Genomic DNA, 18,945 nt, shown 5'->3' on the forward strand with positions numbered 1-18,945 from the left:
ATCAAAATATCATCCAGATAGATGATCAAAAATGTATCCACAAAATCTCGGAAAATATCATTCATGAAGCACTGAAAGACAGAAGGGGCATTAGTGAGCCCAAAAGGCATCACCAGGTACACAAAATGTCCCTCTGGAGTATTAAATGCCGTCTTCCATTCATCCCCCTGCTTAATGCGAATAAGATTATACGCCCCCCTGAGCTCAAGCTTGGTAAACCAGCAAGCACCTTTAACTCTGGAGAATAGATCAGAAATCAGGGGTAACGGATACTGATATTTAACAGTAATTTTGTTGAGGGAACGATAGTCAATACAAGGCCTTAATGAACCATCTTTCTTGGCCACAAAAAAAACCCAGCACCTAAGGGTGAAGAGGATGGTCTAATATGACCCTTCTCCAACGACTCCTTAATAAAGGATCGCATAGCCTCATGCTCGGGTACAGATAAATTGAAAAGTCGACCCTTGGGAAATTTACACCCAGGGCTCAGCTCAATTGCGCAGTCATAACTCCTATGAGGAGGCAAAGACACAGACTCATTCTCACTAAATACATCATAAAAATCAGCCAAATAGTCAGGAACATCATGCGTCTGGGGAGAGGTGGAGAAAACAGGAGCATCACTAAGGGCACAACGACAACCCCAACTCACCACAGACACAGATTTCCAATCCAAAACTGGATTATGGATTTGCAACCAGGGAAACCCCAGAGCGATGGTATCATGCAAATTATGCAACACCAAAAATCTGCAATTTTCTTGATGGTCTGGGGCGACCCGCATTACCACCTGGGTCCAAAACTGAGGTTTATTCTTCGCCAAAGGAGTAGTATCAATACCCCTCAAAGGGATAGGCGTCCACAGAGGTGTCATAGGAAACCCACAACGTTTAGCAAAATCCAAGTCCATCAGGTTCAGAGCTGCTCCCGAATCCACAAAAGCCTTAGCGGAAAATGTGGACAGGGAGCAGATCAGAGTAATTGCCAGAAGAAACTTCGGTTGAACACCACCCACAGCAAATGTGTGTGCAAAGCGTTTCTCTCGTTTAGGGCAGACAGAAATCATATGAGAGGCATCTCCACAGAAAAAACACAGCTTATTATGCCTTCTGAACTCCTGACGTTGCACCCTAGACAAAACTCTATCACATTGCATAGGTTCAGACATTTGTTCAACAGGTGGCAACACCTCTCGTACAGTTCTGCGTTCACGCCAACGCCGATCAACCTGAATGGCTAATGACATAGAATCGTCAAGACCAGAGGGAACAGGAAATCCCACCATAGTATCTTTTACGGTTTCTGACAAACCCTTCTGAAAGAGAGCTGCCAAGGCACCATCATTCCAGGTAGTAAGGACCGCCCACTTTCGGAATTTTTGACAGTACAACTCTGCAGAATCCTGACCCTGGCTCAATGCCAACAGGGCCTTTTCAGCCTGATCAATAGCATTAGGTTCATCATACAACAACCCCAAGGCCTGAAAAAATGCATTCACATCAGTCAAAATAGAATCATCAGGTTTCAAAGAAAACGCCCAATCCTGGGGATCGCCGCGCAGCAAAGAGATGACAAATTTAACCTGCTGTGCGGAGCTCCCCGATGAGTTAGGCTTCAAGGCAAAAAATAATTTACAATTATTCTTAAAATTCAGAAATTTAGACCGATCCCCAAAAAACACATCAGGAGTAGGGATCTTTGGTTCAGCAGCATGTGAATGAGCAAGAAAGGCGGAAATTCCCCATACTTCAGCAGTAAGCTTAATCTCCATTGAGAAAAAATTCCTCCAACGGCCTCAGAGAAATAGAGGAAAAAATATACACACAAAAAAAAATTCTGACACTTTTTTTTTTTTTTTTTTTTACAATTCTTTCCTGCTATTGAGTACCCTAGAATCTGCGGTATGGCTGGTGATTCTGTTATGAATGAGTCACCGGAGGAGGAGAAAACAAAAATACAAGCTAAGTCCAGAAAACCGGAGAGGTTGGTAGCTTTCGGATTGCAGACCCCTGATCCTATTCACCACAACTAACAGTAGCCGTGGGGGGTTCCTACGGTGCCCTAGACCCCTCGTCAAAACCGGAGAACTACATAAGCCTAAAGAAAGAAAGGGGAAATCTAAACTGCCCCAGAGCAGACCCCAAAGCAATAGACAGCCCCCAACATGTATTGTCGGTGAAAAACAGTTGAAAACACAAACACAGACAGAAAGACAGGCTGAGCAAATGATGGGGCCCAACTAACTAGATAGGACAGACAGAAAAGATGCTGGCTGCAATCCGCAAAAAACCCTACAAAAATGTTCCAACCGTCTGATAGGAAAAAAGGCCCTGAAGTCGCTAGACTTCAAAATCACTATATCAGCACTCAGGTATATTCTGAAAACAGAGCAAAGAGATCAACTGATCAGAGACAAAAATGGAATTCAGCCAGTCCCAACCAGGGCAGGTTAGCAGGGCAAAAACTTAGCTTTTAGTAGACAGGAACTAAAACTGGATGCCAGAGCTCAGAGCAGAAAGGATCACCAGCAAACCCTGCAGGGCGTCGGCTGCCTTATATCCACTCAGAAATTCCAGATGTCCAATCACACTCCGCCTGTTCAGATGACAGGTTCTTCCCATCCCAATCAATTTCACTACCTCTCTTCACCAGCAGAGGGAGTTCATCAGACATCAAAGGTGAAGGGGAAAATGAACTCACAACAATACCCGATGTGTACCTTAGTTAACAGCTCCCTGCATCAGCGCGCTGGTAACTAACGTACACATCGGGTATCTAAGGGACGCACGTCGCTTAGATACCCGATGTGTACATTAGTTACCAGCTTATCACTGTTCTTTTGCCTGTCACACACAGCGATGCGTGCTGGCCAGTGGGTGGGAGACCAGCGACCAAAAAAATGTCCAGGGCTTTCCTACAGTGATCAGCGATACCGGCAGGGGGGCCGGTCGGTGATCACTGTCACACACAGCGATCTCGCTGGTGAGATCGCTGTTGTGTCACAAAACTTGTGACTCAGCAGCCATCTCGCTAGCGAGATCGCTATGTGTGACGGGGCCCTTAAAATTAGAGTCTTCAGTGTCTCAACAGCCATTATTGTGCATATGAATATCACCTGAATATCGTGACGTCTTTACCAACTGTCAACGGAGACCAGGTTATCTTACATGGATCCAATTCTGTCTGTTGAGGAGACTTTGTAGAAGTCTCATCCTTCCTGTTGCCCTGTCATCACTTTTCTTTTGGGCAGTGTTCCTTTCACCTTCACTGCACATCATGGCGTTGAGAACCTCTGAGCGTTGCAGTAGTGCAATGGTAGCAGAAGAAGGCCCTGGCGTCTCTTCATCCTCCAGCATCTGGCTCCAATACCACACCCAAAGCTCATGCTCCAAGAAGGTTACCATCAACCACTGCAGCATCAGCTGGTTAGGCGGTGTGTGGCCCTTTCTAGTCTCTTCTTTGGGCTTCATTCCCTCTGCAGACCTGGGGTCACAATTTGTGGAAGACTGGTAGCTTCAGTCTCGACTGTCTCTTCCTCCACATGCCGAGTGGACTATTCTCTGTCTCTTTCTGACTCACTTCTCCCTGGCTTTTGGCATGCCATTCTCTCTGTTGTTTGATTACGATGTTTCCTCCTCAACATACAGCAACGGCAGCAACTTCTTTTTTTCTGGCTCTGCCCATTTGGGGGCCGTATTTTGGACATGTCAGGAGTGTCACTTTTTCCTCTCAGTGTCTTCACCATTGGCCACTAATCCTATGATTTTCTATCATTTACCAGCAGGCAGGACTTTTCTTTCCATGGTGCCTTCCTGTTGGCTGTGGAATATTCAGAATACTCTCCAAGCGTGTGACAACATAGCTTTTTTATTCAGGAACAATATATGATAAGCTTAACAGATCAGGAATAAATCATTTGTGTGTCTCTATCTGTGCATCATCTACAACAGGCTGCTTCTCTCATACACAGACACAGGAAAAACAGGAAATACAGTTACATGCTTTCCCTGTGTGAGCCTCTGGGAGATTTTTTTTTGTTCTAACTTTATGAACAGCATAAAAATCTCGCAACTGAATATTCATAGACAGGAATGGAGATGTTGTACCAAATATATTCCAACACTTCCACTGGCAGGCCCCTCCCACAGTGGGTTGAGCTTTTTCCACAGGGTATTTCTTTTTCTGGGCCAGACTTTTAGTGAACTGGTTATTTCACACTATTCTGTTCCCTCCACTCCCACAATATGCAGTTCTTTATTTCAATAGTATCACACCATTCACAATTTTGACATCAGAGTCAGGTGCCATCTTCTCTGCCCTATGCATCTTCCCCCCAAAAAAAATTTCAGCACATCAGACATATACTGTTGACTATGGCCATTTAGGCATAAGGGACTGAACGTTGTCAGGGGTACCACACAGTAGCAAATAACCTAATTTTGGAATCCCTTGGGTAAGTGCACATTTTGTCAAGTGGTATATTTTCACTCTCAGGGATCGCTCACATGAGCGTATAACTCGGAGGAGTGCTGATCGGTGTTATTCTATGTTGCAGTGCTCATCAGTGTTTTTTTTTTCATGCTGATTCGGCATGAGAAAAAAACATTGCAGCAAGCTGTGAGTTGCTCCAGAAATTGGATGACATGCACCCATTCAAATCTATGGGTATGTGTAAAACATCAGACTGCATTTGGATATCATTCGAGTGCAGTCCAACACCCAATGACTCAGATAATGGAGAAGATGGTGAAATTAGTCATCTTCTCCTCACCTGTGCTGGAATAATTCTTACATTCTTCATTTGTTTCATAAGACAGAGACATGAACTTGATGGTTATGTACGGCGGCACAATATTTGTAGAGAACGTTGCAGTTGGATAATTGAGGACCTCCATCTTATGAATAGGAGAGCAACATGGGTCAATGTGTGTCGCTGTGACTTCTCATATACTAATTGAAGTCGTAGGAATATAAGGGGCACGGTCACCCAAGTCAATGAGTAGCACTGTGACTTCTTGTAGGGAAATGCCCAAATCTGATCAGTCCCGTATTTCTTCACTAAGGCCTCCAGAACTGGTAAACGCTTGTACTTCCTTCTGTGATCCCTCTCTAAAGGTTCACCAACTTGCCTATTTTATGTGAGGAACTCTATCCCTAATGTAACCTACTGCACCCCTTGTAGCATCTTTTTTCAAGAGAGCACTGCTCCCCAGCCTCGCACCTTCCTGCCTGCCAAGGTTGATTGCTCCTGATTAATTGTCAGTTCAGAACAGCAGCATTGTTGGGCCTTTAGCCCAAACTGTCCGCTCTCTGATTCTACAAGCAAAGTCAGTTTTTGCCTCTGAAGCAGTGTAGGAGTACAGTTGCAACAATGCTGTCCGGAACAGGAGTTAACAGTGCACTTCAGCAATCCAGCCAGTTTAAGAGTAGCGCTTACAAGTTCTTTAGAAAAGATCTTGTAATCGCCGCTTCTTTGCCTATGAGACTGGCTATCACTGTTTAACTGGAGCGGTGGCTGGTATTCTAGGCTTGAGTAAGCAATACATATTAAAATCTATCTCTTCTTGAGGACTTAGATAATTTTTATTAACAAGTAAGTTGCAAAGTTGCTTCTTTTTACAAGCACTTTCAATTGTGTCCAATATAATATAATGAGAATAACCTTTTACCATACAGGATATATATTGGAAAAGAAAGACATACAAGATAATAGTGCTGTTCATTATTTTAATATTGGATATGGGGTTGACGTAAACACATAAGGTTTAATACAGATTTATTTTTTATAAGATGAAGACGAAACCCAATGGAAAGAGCCACAGACATAAAATTGTGGAGAGCATAGGGTGTAGACTTAGCGTAGACAGGGGAACAGATCAGTGAATCATTTTAGGCTGGTTTAATAGAATGCAACCTGCTGAGATATAACTCATTGCAGTGCAGTTATTTGTGCAGCCTGTCCAAGATGAGCCAGGCTTAACAGTGGTGGCCATGCTTCCCCTTGGATAAACTGCTAGAGCTGAAGCTTCCCACATGGTGATGTTGGCCACTTCCACTATGTCCACTATGTCCGCTATGTCCGCTATGTCCACTTGAGTTGCTGACCACGGCTGAAAGTTATAAAGAAAATGTTAATATTACATGCTTACTCGGGTCACACATCAACTTTAAAGTGAACATGACAGCTGATACATGCAGTCTGATCCATGTGCAGCATGTATCACATAGCATGATTTCAGGTATGATTTTGCATCAGCGTTTCAAAGAAAAGTATAGTTTAATAAGTGGCCGGGGCTGAGTTTCATGGGAGACTAGTTGGAAAGGCGGATCTCTGGTGGCTTCTCCCCAGCCGTGATTAACAAGTTTCTCTATGCGTATATGTATATGGAGAGACCTCCCCCTCCAGGACAGTGGGTGAGTAAAAGGCGCAGGAGATGTGCCTGTCCCACTAGCCTTCAGTGCGTCTATTATGTTCTTCTTTGAAATGAAATGAGTAAAACATACAAGGCTGAAACCATACAGCTAGCGCCTGATACATGCTGCCCGTAAATCGGGGAACATATATCAGCCGTCAGGTTCCCTTTAATGCAATACCCCAATGCAGTCATGTATACAACTACAAAAAAAGTCACCATGTAAAGGAGACTAGATTTAAAAAAATAATATTGGGCAGCACCGTGGCTCAGTGATTAGCACTGCAGCCTTGCAGCGCTGGGGTCCTGGGTTCAAATCCTCCCAAGGACAGCATCTGCAAGGAGTTTGTATGTGTGGGGGTACTCCGGTTTCCTCCCACATTCCAAAGACATACTGATAGGGAATTTAGATTGTGAGCCCCATTGGGGACAGTGATGATAATGTGTGCAAATTGTAAAGCGCTGCGGAATATGTTAGCGCTATATAAACATTATTATTATTGACAAAGGTACAAAATATTCATTGTAGTTGAGGCCTCTTATGGAACTGTCTTGGAAAAGCAAAATTTACACATGGCTATTTCTATACTTACAGATGCTAACTGATCCATGACCTTCACTAACGAGTCTGAAAAAGAAAGAAAATGGGTTAGAAACAGGATAAGAAAAAAGCAGGAAAAAGCGTTTATGCTATAAAAAAAATTCACCTGCACTCCTCCCCTTCCAGCAGTTTCCTGTAGGTGGCGATTTCGATATCCAGAGCCAGTTTGACGTTCATCAGCTCCTGGTATTCCCGCAGTTGGCGAGCCATGTCCTGCTTGGCCTTCTGTAGGGCAGCCTCCAGTTCCGCCAGTTTATGCTTGGCATCCTTGACAGCGGCTTCTCCTCGTTCTTCAGCTTCAGCGATGGCAGCTTCCAGCTTAGCACGCTAGGTGTCATAAAATACAGTTTTACATTTTCAGAATTAATACACAAGAAACAAAAACCGTTATTAAAAGGCACTACATTACATGGAGAACTCAATGGTTTTAATGAGCACGATGCATTTTTTCCTTCACTACCACTGCGTATGGACAGTGCACTGGAATACCATGTTTCCAAGCTATTTTTACCGCACATAGAACACTGTAAAAAAATAAAATAAAATAATGGCAGAATCATGTTTGTTTGTGTTTTTCCCACAATTTCAAACATATATATATTTTTTGTTGTCCAATATTTTAGACATATTTTTTTTTAAACTATATTCTTTTTTTTTCTTTTAATTACGGTAGCTGTCATAGACATATTTTGTCATATTAATGTGCTGCACCTCCGTGGCGTTCATGATTTATCCCTTTGACATCCAATCTTTTTTTTTTTTTTTAGTCTCAGTGACTGACTGTGAGACCATATTGTATGTCATAGTTTCACAGGGGCTGTCGGATGAATCACAGGCCTATGCATGACAAGGTAAATCAGTGTAAGCATTGTGACTAATGTCGGAACGTCTTCTTTAACAAGCTCTCCCACGCCTCACCTAGGATCCCAGCCAGATCCGCCTGGTCCCCATTGTTACATATATTAACCCAAATTAAGTAGTTATCTTCCACCCGACTACAGATCGGATTACTATGTTCACACAGGCAGTTTTAGCACTTAATCATCTTTTTGTTATGAGATTTTTTTTCAATGATTGATATAAGAAATGTTTCTTTTACAACATGCTAAAGGTTGGAAATACCTAAAACTGTATATTGTATATTCTATCATAGTCAAAAGTAGTAATCCATGTGATGATCACCACTGAGAAAGATATTGGTAAGAAATCTGGTGACATGCTTCTTGCAAGTGATTTAAATTTTCTACTAAATAGCATGAATTCAGCATCCCCTTAGCCCACCAGATAAAATGATTCTGAAGAACAACTATGCAGAACATGCTTATGTCAAGATTAAAATTTGACCCAAATTTTGTTAGCATTGCACACACAAGACAGATCATAAGGTCTATGGATGGAGTCAAATGGACCAAGATTGGGAAACAATTCACAGACTGGTCAGCGGATCTGTCCCAACCCGAGCATGACAGCTTCATGTATTTCTATGCAGACATCACGCTCGGGTCGCAGTCCGAGCATTGCGATCCAATCTCGGTCCAATTTATTCTGCGGTCTAGCTGCACCCTATATGTGAGCATACGCATTAGATTTTTGTCGGCTGAACCCAGCAATTTTGGTGTGACATCCAACCATCTAATGCACATCGGAGCATTATAAATTTCTCCTAATAGCATTTATTGGGGAAAAGAAGAATCATGCATGATGAAATTCAACATGACTGATCGTTTTATTTAATCTGAGAAGGATATTACAGTACCCTAATTCCCGCACCTTATTGCAAACTCCTGCACTCTCAACTTGATTGAGAGACATGAGTAATAACTACTTTTCGATAGCTAGCTGAAGCATATGGGCATATTTTAAGGCTATTTATGAATTAACTTATCAAAGTGGTATAGGGTCGGATAAAAAATCAACTGAAAATGGGTTGTATTCTGCTATACCTTTCATACTTTTGAGGTCCAATAATCGGTCACGCCTGGGGCCCTTACATAACCCTGTGATACTCTTTGTGAGACTACTGTTTGGACACAATCATATCTGAAGCATGAAAGAGCTCAGAATGCTGAAATGTTTAGTATTTTGATGACTTGTATATAAAGTTTTTAAAAGGATATCCTATTTAAGTCATACTCCTCCAGATTGTCTTTGATAATGGATGAAATCATCCAAAAAATAACTAAAAAGTCGAATTGATATAAAAATGGTACTATTTTAAAAAAATATTACCCTGCAAAATAAAAATAAATATTTTGTTAAACCTACAGTCCTATGAAAATTGCAATGATTGCAATAATTGTCTTTAAGCCATTGCCACAATGTCTATATGCTATCTATTCCAAAGCTTCATGAATAAATAATGAACAATTGTACTTTTGCCTAAAACAATCTCAGAACGACATGTAACATACCTGTGCTTTCACACTCTCTATTTCACCCTTCAGTCTCTGGATCAGACGAGTCAATTCAGTAATTTCATGTTTAGTATTTCTCAGGTCATCACAATGTCTTCCCGCTGTCATACGCAACTCTTCATACTAAACAGAAAAATGCAAGCAACAAAAAAAGTGAAAGAAAAAGTTAGAAAACATTTACATACTAATTTGAAGTTTTTATCATTGAGTCAAGTGCACTGCTATCAATGATCAGAAGAGACACTTTCCTTGAATTGCATTGTTCACAAGCCATGAGGAGACTGCCCAAGCACAGAGTTATAGGGCTGCTTTTTTAATATTTAGTTTTTTAAAGAAACAGCACCATTCTTGGCTATATCCTGTTTCTGATATTACAACTTACAGTAAGTGAACAAGTCTGAGCTGCAAGTCACAACCTTTGCCCAAGAGTGTTACTGTTATGACAATGAGCAAAAATTCAACTTTTTTCTAGAAATAAGTGAATGAGACAAAATTTGATTCATCAGATTCACTTGAATTTAGCTGGGAAGTTTGATTAGCACTGAATAGATCCCTCAAGACCTCGGAACATAATAAATGGAGAAGTTAAAAAATAACCCATAATCTGTTCTAACGCGGCAGCTCCTAACCCGTTTCTCTCTTAGGTCTCTTTCTTCCAATAGCTCCATTCTTCTTTTCTGTCTTCAGCCTCCTTCACTCTTTGACCCTTCTGGTGCTCACTAGGTCTCATGTGGTGGTATGACTTGTGTTGCTCCGCAAAATAATGACAACACTTGGGACCTAATAAAAGCCTGAGGTGCCAAGAAGTCAGGAAAGAAGAGAGGAGCCGAGCTGAAAGGAGGATGTGAGATATCGGACACCTGGACAAGTGAGGGGCAAAGTGAGTACAATTTTTTAAACCCATTCTTCTCCCTAAAAATAATCATTCACCATGTTGGCCAGCAGGTTGTCATTTTGCTTGATTGAAGTTTCAAATTAACCTAATCACTAAAAATTTTGGCAAATTTGATTTACCTCAAATCAATTAATTTCTAATTCTTTCTAATCTTGGACTTTATCTTAAAACACTGTAGATTCTTTACTAGGAGACATTTTCTAAACTACATGGTGTCATCACTTTATTCTATTCTCAGCATTAGACTTTTTTGTGGGCTAACTTGTTGGTCAGGGCTATTTTTCAGATCAAAGTAGAATCTAAAGTAATATAATACAGATAATCCCAGCCACTGAAAACTATTAAGTATTATAATGGGTTTATTTTATGAGTACTCAGGGGTAGATTAAATTTTGGTTGCTAAAAGATACCTTTCAATTGCTAAACCATGTTAACATGCTGTGTGGCTTAGCCTGGATTTTATAGGGCTGCACCAAGTTTTTAGAAATGAGTAACTAAGAGCTTGACTCACCCTGGTCTGGTACATGGCTTCAGCCTCAGCTCTACTCTTGTTAGCAATCTCTTCATATTGAGCTTTAACCTCAGCAATGATACTATCCATGTCTAAATCTCTGCTGTTGTCCATGGACACAATGACGGAGACATCTGAGATCTGAGCTTGGAGCTGAGCAATCTCCTAAACATCGGAAAACAAAGTGTTGTTAAATGTAAACGAATTAAATAAAAGAATCCATCCCTCAGCAGTGAGGAGACATCTATCTATTATTACTCATATTTAGAACCCCAATGTGCTACCTTAGACATTCACATTTGTCTCATTCCCTATTGGAGCATCATTAATATTACCAAATTCCCATAAACACTTAATCCTGCCATACATGTCAGGCAGCAGCTTATCTCAGGGACTGATATTTCTCCTGACAATACATTGGCCGGGGCACATTAGACTGTTTGCTGAACCTGTCTGTGTCGGTGAATTTGGCTAACAATAGTTAATTTTGCAGGGTGGGCTGTAGGGCAACCACTAAAATATAATATAGGAGTCAAATCAAGTGTAATGAAACACCATATTTTCCTCTAGAAGCAATGTTTTTAGGACAGACAACCTCCATATCTCATTTTTTTCTATATGAATCAGCATAAAGTATTGTATGAGCTATATATGTAAATACAAAGAGGTCCACTTCCAAAGCACTTACTGCATCAAAGAGGGCTCGCAGGAAGTTAATCTCATCCGTTAGTGAGTCCACTTTAGCTTGGAGCTCAGATTTGTTGATGAAAGCAGCATCAACATCCTGCAAGGTAAATTTGCTAATATATTAATTGCTCATTACAAGAGTATAGTCTTAAAATAATGTTTGAGACATACTCTCTTAAGTCCAACAAATTCATTTTCGGCCGCAGTGCGTCTGTTGATTTCTTCTTCATACCTGTTGGATTACACATGAAATGGACATAAATTTACTATCACAATCAAATATGTTATACATCTTGGTCACCATTTTGATATTTTATTATTTAAACTGTGGAAGCCTTATAAATTCAACTTTATTTTTTATTCAAATAACTTACTTTTTCTTGAATTCCTCTACTGCATCTTCCATGGCCCTTCTTTCTGACTCTAGGCGAGCTCTTTCACCTCCAAGGCTATCTAATTGTTTTCGGAGGTTGCTGATATATGCTTCAAAGAGAGGTTCAATGTGGCTTTTTGCGGGTTTCTTGTCTTGTAGAAGAGACCATTTTGTCTCTAGCATTTTATTTTGCTGTTCTAGAAATCTCACCTGCAATAAACATATTAAAAAAAAATACAAGTGAAATCAGAAACTGAGAATAGTAGGGCATTGACATCAGGGGCTTATCTACAGCATTCTGTAATGCTGTAGATAAGCCCCTGATGTAACCTGAAAGATAAGAAAATGGAGTTAAATTATACTCACCCGGGGGGGCGGTCCGGTCTGATGGGTGTTGCAGTCCTGTCCTGCGCCTCCCATCTTTATACGATGCCATTTTCTTCCTTCCTTCCAGTCGTGGCTCTGGCACAGGTGCACTGCTCTGCCCTGTTGAGGGCAGCACAGAATACTGCAGTGCGCAGGCGCCGGACCTCTCTGACCTCTCCTTGTGCCTGCGCAATGCAGGACTCTGCTCTGCCCTCAACAGGGCAGGGTAGTGCGTCTGCACAGGAGCCACGACAGGAAGAAAAGAAGAGGACGGCATCATATGAAGATGGGAGGAGTCGGACCGGACCCCGACACCCATCGGACCGGACCGCCCCCGCTTGAGTATAAACTAACTTGTTTTTCTTCTCATTCAGGTTACATCGGGGGGGCTTATCTACAGCATTACAGAATGCTGTAGATAAGCCCCTGATGTCGGTCCGGCAGCAAATAGTTGAAAAAAAGGGTGATAGATTCCCTTTAAAGCAATTGGATTGAGAGAACTTTCATGAGTTTAATTTGGATGGTCTATTTTTTGCATAGGACATCAAAATTTAGCTGTAGTGGATCTAACTCATGGCACCTCAGCCAATCTGCTGAGTGAAGGGACTGCAGCACACCCTGCCCCTTCATTAATATACAGGCATCGTGCTGCACATAGCATTGTGGCATTATCTGCTGCCTAGTCCTATGATTGGAACTGTGCTGCATTAACAGGTACAGTCACTATTATATGTATGGCAATTTTCCAGTGGAACAGCCACAGCTCCTGTGCTTAACTAAATGATGGAGTGCCAGCAGTCTGGAAAAAAATATTGTTTTCCAGTTCTTTTGATCACATAGGACACTTGCCATTGGACTGCCCCATTGTACCAAAAGACTGAAGTACAGAAAACTTTTCTATATTGCTTTAGATGAACCACAATTTTAGGAAGGAAGAAAGTGTCTGCCATGCAATATAAATGGCTTGCATATAAATAGGATGACATTGCTTCCAACAGACTCAAATTGAGTTGATGAATTATATGTATAGACCTTGCTTGCTCTATATGGAGGTATACATAAAAGCATACATTGCTAAAACATAAAAACCTCCTATTTATATGTGCATGTAGCTCTTTCAAAGACAAGCCCAGTAATACCTTCATATGGCCAGTCCATTCCTGCATTAGTGAGAATTGATATATAAATGAGGCTGAAGGACTATGGTAAATCTGAAGCCTCTGTCACTCCAGCTCTGTTCCCCAATCAGCACTGCTTTCTCCTGTTTGGCTGATGGCTCCATTGACTGAAGTCACAAGCAAAGTTGTTGTCATTCAAGAAGGAGGAGGTGGTGCTGGATCGGGAATAGAGCTGGAGTGACCGAGATTTCAGATCTAAAGAAACAATGCAGTCTTCTATCTTAGTTTTAAAAGCTTTAAAATTTGTTAAAGTTTTGCCCAGTTTGTACTGAAGTGAAAGATTCTGTGCTGGACTTTAGACAGATCATGATAAATGACGATGACTATGTAGCAATATTGAATAGTCTTGTCATGTATTCAGTATAGAAATTTGCTGTCACTTTAAAGAGTACCTATCTCCTACCTGGGACTGCCTTTTTTATTTGTATTGATCAAAGTGTGCGAAGAAACCCCAATGCTCCCTGAAAGGGTCCAATTTTCCAAAAAAGTCATGTCCAAACTTCTGGGTTGTGGCAACCAGGCATGCAGAGTGGGATCTCACAGCCCTCCACAGCCAGTGAAAATGGGAGATCTCATGTGTGCTGATGCATTCTTTACTAAGTTGTTACTGAACACTAAGTGCGTTAATGATGTTACCTTTCGGTAACCGCTTAGCAAAGTATGCGGCATTGCTCATGTAGTGCAAAGTGCAAGATCTTGCAATGATACATGATATATCGCTCTTTTACTGCAAGGGGAGGTTCAGGCTTGTGAGACCTCGCTTTGAATGATTGGATCTCACAACCCAGAAATTTGGACCCGACTTTTGCTAAGTAGTCTGGCCTTTACAAGGGAGCATTAGTGTTACTTCTGCGCACTTTTGACAATAACATGTTTAAATAATCTCCATTCTGGGGCTGCCCACTCTTTAATTAAATAAATAGAACTGCCAAAAATTGGTGATTGGTCCTTTTTAATCATGGCTTGTAAATGGGGGTTTGCTGGATTCCACTTTTATTTAAAGAGGTATTTTGACCTCAGCTATTCGTGGCTGGGATAGGAATATCTGTCTCTATGCAGCTTCCCTAAGTAGTCAGGACTATAGAAACATCTGAATGCTGCTGAGCCATGCTGGTTCAGTAACTCCCAAAGAAATGAATGTGAGTAACACAACCAGCCCAGCGAGCTATGTTGTTTCTGTAACCAAGACCTTATGAAAAAAACATAGCTTGTGGTGCTACACTGTTACCATAACTCCCACTTAGTTCTGCAGGAGTTATGGGAAAGTCATGCCAAAGCTGCACCTACGGTATCTGTTTCAGTATTTCCAACCACCTGTGCCACCTACTCAAAGAAAGGTATATCCATCTCTATACCTATCTCAACCTTGAATGCCCCTTGAACTGTTCTTTTTAAAGGCAAATCAAAAAGCATTATTTGCCATTAAATGAGCACATAGATATAGAATATGGGTCTGGATGTGCAGGGTAAAGTGTACATGTTAATGTAGGTGTCTGATCGGACACACTAGACCAGTTTTTTCCATGGCTTCTCAAATCTACCATTCACTGATAAGCACTTAGCACAATATGTACAATACTACATAAAGCCAAACTTCGCAAATATCTTTCTAGGCCTAAACTGGACCTACCAGTTGTTGATTGGATGGGCATCATCATATATTAACTGTCATCCACTAACCTATATGAAGCACCACTCCAGCAATTTTTTTTATTTCAGTGCTGGAATAGTGTCACTAATCTAAGCTCCCTGATCCTAATATTATACTTACCAGCCACCATCTTCAACTCTTCACAGCACCGTACTAGGTTGACTACAACTTCTGAATGACTGGAAGTCAGAGGTAACGGTCACAAGCTCTCGATGCAAGTCTCTGAGGGCCTTGTTGTATCCGTGTTCTGGCTCTCATATGCTTACATTGAGTTGTGACTTCTGGCTCTCCTAGCAAACACTCCGGCAGGTCACAAACTGCAGATGACCAACCGGAGAGGTGCCAATAACAGATGGAAGTGGCATCTAGTAAGTACAGTGCTGTGCAAATTAATTGGGACAAAGCATTTTTTTAAGTAAAATCATAAGTTGGTTACCAGTCGGTGATTCAAATCAGTTTTAACTGCTTTGAACAGGCACTCACACCTGTTCAAAGCAGTTAAAACTGGTTTGAATCACTGACTGGTAACCAACTTACAATTTTACTTAAAAAAATGCTTTGACCCAATTAATTTTCACAGCACTGTATAATACTAGGAGCAGGTAACTTAGATTAATAGCACCACTCCTGCTGTAAAATAAAAAAAATGCTGGAATGGTGCTTTAAGCATAAGATTTAAGAATTGTGACTTACCTTGTCTATGAAGGAGGCAAACTTGTTGTTCAGGCCTTTAATCTGATCTTTTTCATCAATTCTGACTTTCTGGATATTTGGATCAATCTCCAAATTGAGAGGGGCCAGGAGACTTTGATTAACTGTAACAGCGGTGATACCAGGAGAACAAAATGATCCACCAAATCCATGACCTCCGGCACTAAATCCATGTCCTATTCCTATTCCAGAGAAACCATGGCCATGTCCACTCTTCAATCCACTTGAAATCTTGTGTCCTCCAGACCCAACACTGTAGACACTTTTGCTGCTGAAAGATGGGTGCATTTTGTGGCCAAATGATATTTTCTTAGTAGTGAAGGAACTAATGGAGCCATGTTTGTTCACAGATGGTAAGCAAGCTGAGGATGAGCTGAAGCTCTTGATTCCGTGCTGGCTATGTCCGGATTTAATAGACATCTCTGAAGAGTATCTTGAAATCAGTGGTGCTCGGAGTGGAAGAAGATGTGGATGAGTCTGGTGCCTAAAATTGTCCCTTTTATATACCCGAAATGGTGGGCTTGGTGACTTTAAAGAGTACTAAGACCTTGTAATTGCATCTTCTGAGCTTCCACTTTGGCATTTTTACGTCCTCATCATCCTAGTTTAATGAAATTTAATAGAACATTTAAATAAAACTCATAGTGGTAACACACCTAGAATATTAGTAAAGATGAAAAGCACTTAATGCTGATGACTTTTCTCGCTAAGCGAGCACACCTCATGTGCTGCAGATTATGATTATAAAAGTCATTTTCAGGAATAGTGGTCAGCTTGTAACGTGCCCTTTATGGGACTGTATAATTCTCACTCTGTCATAGAGTGTCACATAAACACCAACTTACCCCTGTTTATTAGGATTTTTTTAATTTTATATCTTTATAAAATCTTTGTGGAGAAAGACAAGTCTATTAATGCTAAATTAATTAGGCTTTATAGCTTAACATGATACCTTACTTAATTAGCATCCATGTCAAGAAATTCCACGATAATTGTTTGGGTTATTTTATTACCTTTCTGTCTGTCTGTAATTTTGATCTATTAAGCTCAAAAGCAGATTCATCAATAAATAACATACGTCAAAAGGAATTGTCTGTGGTTTACAAATAATATCTGGTCTAGAAATAATAAAGGGTGCGCCTGCTTCGCGGGCCTGGATTGTACATCAGAGCTGACTCCGAATCCATTTTTCATTTTACCAGAGCAATGTACGGATATAACATTTGCCATAATGCAGATAATAAGCACTGGAATATCATAACACTAAAATATCATTTCTTGACACTTAATTTGACATTGGTCAATGCCTTTTGTAATGTTAACTTATTGAAGGCCTCATTCAGATATCAATGATCTTTTTTGAAATGCAAAAAATTGTCCGAGTTTCATCAATGTTTAGGATCTAAGTTTCATCAGTGGTGCTTGATCCGTGTGTCAGTTTTTCCCACCCGTGTTTCATGAGTGATTTTCATGTATGAAATTTTATTTTTACAAATTTTCTCCTGTCCTTTACAATATTAATTATGGACAGCACACAGAACATTCATTGATGCCGTCCATGTGCTGCCACAGACCCATATGAGTTGTATGGGAAATTTCGATCCACGACTCAAACAAAAGGCAGACACGGTCCGCCAAAAAATGCGGACATGTGAACAGCTCCACTGAAAATCAGTACATGTTCTCTCTGTGAAAAGTGGACATCTGAATGAGGCCTAAGTGAGGTAACCTTATGTAACAAGTATAGTAAGTGCGTTATCTGTCAACTTTTGCTATATCTGTAAGAAATCATTGAGGCCCATCATATCTTTTCCTCCCAGTTGAGTGGTATGTTTGTGGATGTGCTAATGTTATATGTGAGTGCAGAGGTGTATCTAGGGGAAGAGGAGAAGTGGCATTTGCGCTGGGCACAGCCTGCAGAGGGCGAATTCGGGCATCTTGATGCGTCGGTCCGAGGGGTCTTTCCGGTGACTGCATTTTGCTACTCCTACTAGTGAGAGTTGGTAGTTTTCTGAGCCGCCTGTCAACCTGTTAAGGATTTACCGCTAAAGACATACTGGGAGTTGTAGGTTCATGCAATACAAATGTATACGGGTCTGACCTAACATTACAATTAATGTACCCTGAACTCATGGTGGTTCTGGTGATATATTCATGTACTGAGCATGGTTCAGGTGATTTATTTATTTAACGCCTTAGTGACGGGGCTTTAAATTCTGACCAGTGTCACTTTATGTGGTGATAACTATGGAATGCTTCAACAAATCCCATTGATTTTGAGAATGTTTTTTCGTGGCACATTATAATTTATGATAATGGTAAATTTAGGTTGATCTGTTTTGTCTTTATTTTTAAAAAATATCAGAAACTTGACAAAAATGTAAAAAAAATAAATAACATTTCCCACATGTCTGCCTTACATCAGTACCATTTTTAAAACACTAATTAATTTTGTTAGCCTTTCAGGAGGTTTAAAAATGTAGCAGTAATTTTTCATTTTTCAAGGAAGTTTACAATATTTATTTTTTTGAGGGACCTATCCAGGTTTGAAGTGACTTTGGGGTGCTATAAACGTATATTGGAAAACCCCAAACGTGATACCATTTTAAAAACAGCACCCACTGACATATTGAAAACTTCTTTTTTATACATATTTCGGAATGGTAGGTACCATACAAAAAATGAAGTGAATGAGGTCAAAAAGTAAATTTAAAATTATTATCTTTATTGATTGACATTAAATATTAAACAATTAAAATTACAGTGTAACTGGCCTCCAAATTAGGAAGGGGATGTTTTGTGACAGAAAATAAATTATATGTTACAAATGCAATAGAGTTGCATACCAAAATTATATACGAGAGATTTTTTTCACAATTGTAGGAACAGATGGCCATAAATAAAAGCTGCTTGGTAAGGACAATCTATATATATAAACGCCTTATCGTGTCTGTCTGTAACAGAAATCGCGGGCCGCTGATTGGTCGCGGCCGCCAGGCCCCCCGACAGGCCGCAACCAATCAGCGACAGGCGCAGTTGTTTGTAACGGTAAGCTGCGCCTGCCACTGATTGGTCGCAGCCGCCAGGCCACGACCAATCAGCGGGAGGCGCAGGCCTTAATCTGTAAAAAAGAGAATTAAAA

General features: G+C 40.7%; 1 protein-coding gene across 1 annotated transcript in view; it reads right to left on the reverse strand.

The window, feature by feature from the left end:
* Window positions 1-5,724: 5,724 nt before the first annotated feature.
* The window catches only part of LOC141049595 (keratin, type II cytoskeletal cochleal-like), a 199,509-nt gene continuing 186,288 nt past the window's right edge, over window positions 5,725-18,945 (reverse strand). The window contains exons 3-11 of the mRNA XM_073546161.1: window positions 15,786-16,404; window positions 11,899-12,107; window positions 11,696-11,756; window positions 11,526-11,621; window positions 10,838-11,002; window positions 9,429-9,554; window positions 7,124-7,344; window positions 7,010-7,044; window positions 5,725-6,113 (exon numbers count right to left, since the gene is read on the reverse strand). Coding sequence (XP_073402262.1) covers window positions 5,980-6,113; window positions 7,010-7,044; window positions 7,124-7,344; window positions 9,429-9,554; window positions 10,838-11,002; window positions 11,526-11,621; window positions 11,696-11,756; window positions 11,899-12,107; window positions 15,786-16,223 — 1,485 coding nt within the window. The 5' untranslated portion in view covers window positions 16,224-16,404 and the 3' untranslated portion in view covers window positions 5,725-5,979. The remainder of the gene's footprint in view (window positions 6,114-7,009; window positions 7,045-7,123; window positions 7,345-9,428; window positions 9,555-10,837; window positions 11,003-11,525; window positions 11,622-11,695; window positions 11,757-11,898; window positions 12,108-15,785; window positions 16,405-18,945) is intronic.

Source organism: Dendrobates tinctorius, unplaced genomic scaffold (assembly GCF_039654945.1).
Source record: "Dendrobates tinctorius isolate UK_male_01 unplaced genomic scaffold, ASM3965494v1 ptg000145l, whole genome shotgun sequence".
Taxonomy (NCBI): Eukaryota; Metazoa; Chordata; class Amphibia; order Anura; family Dendrobatidae; genus Dendrobates; species Dendrobates tinctorius.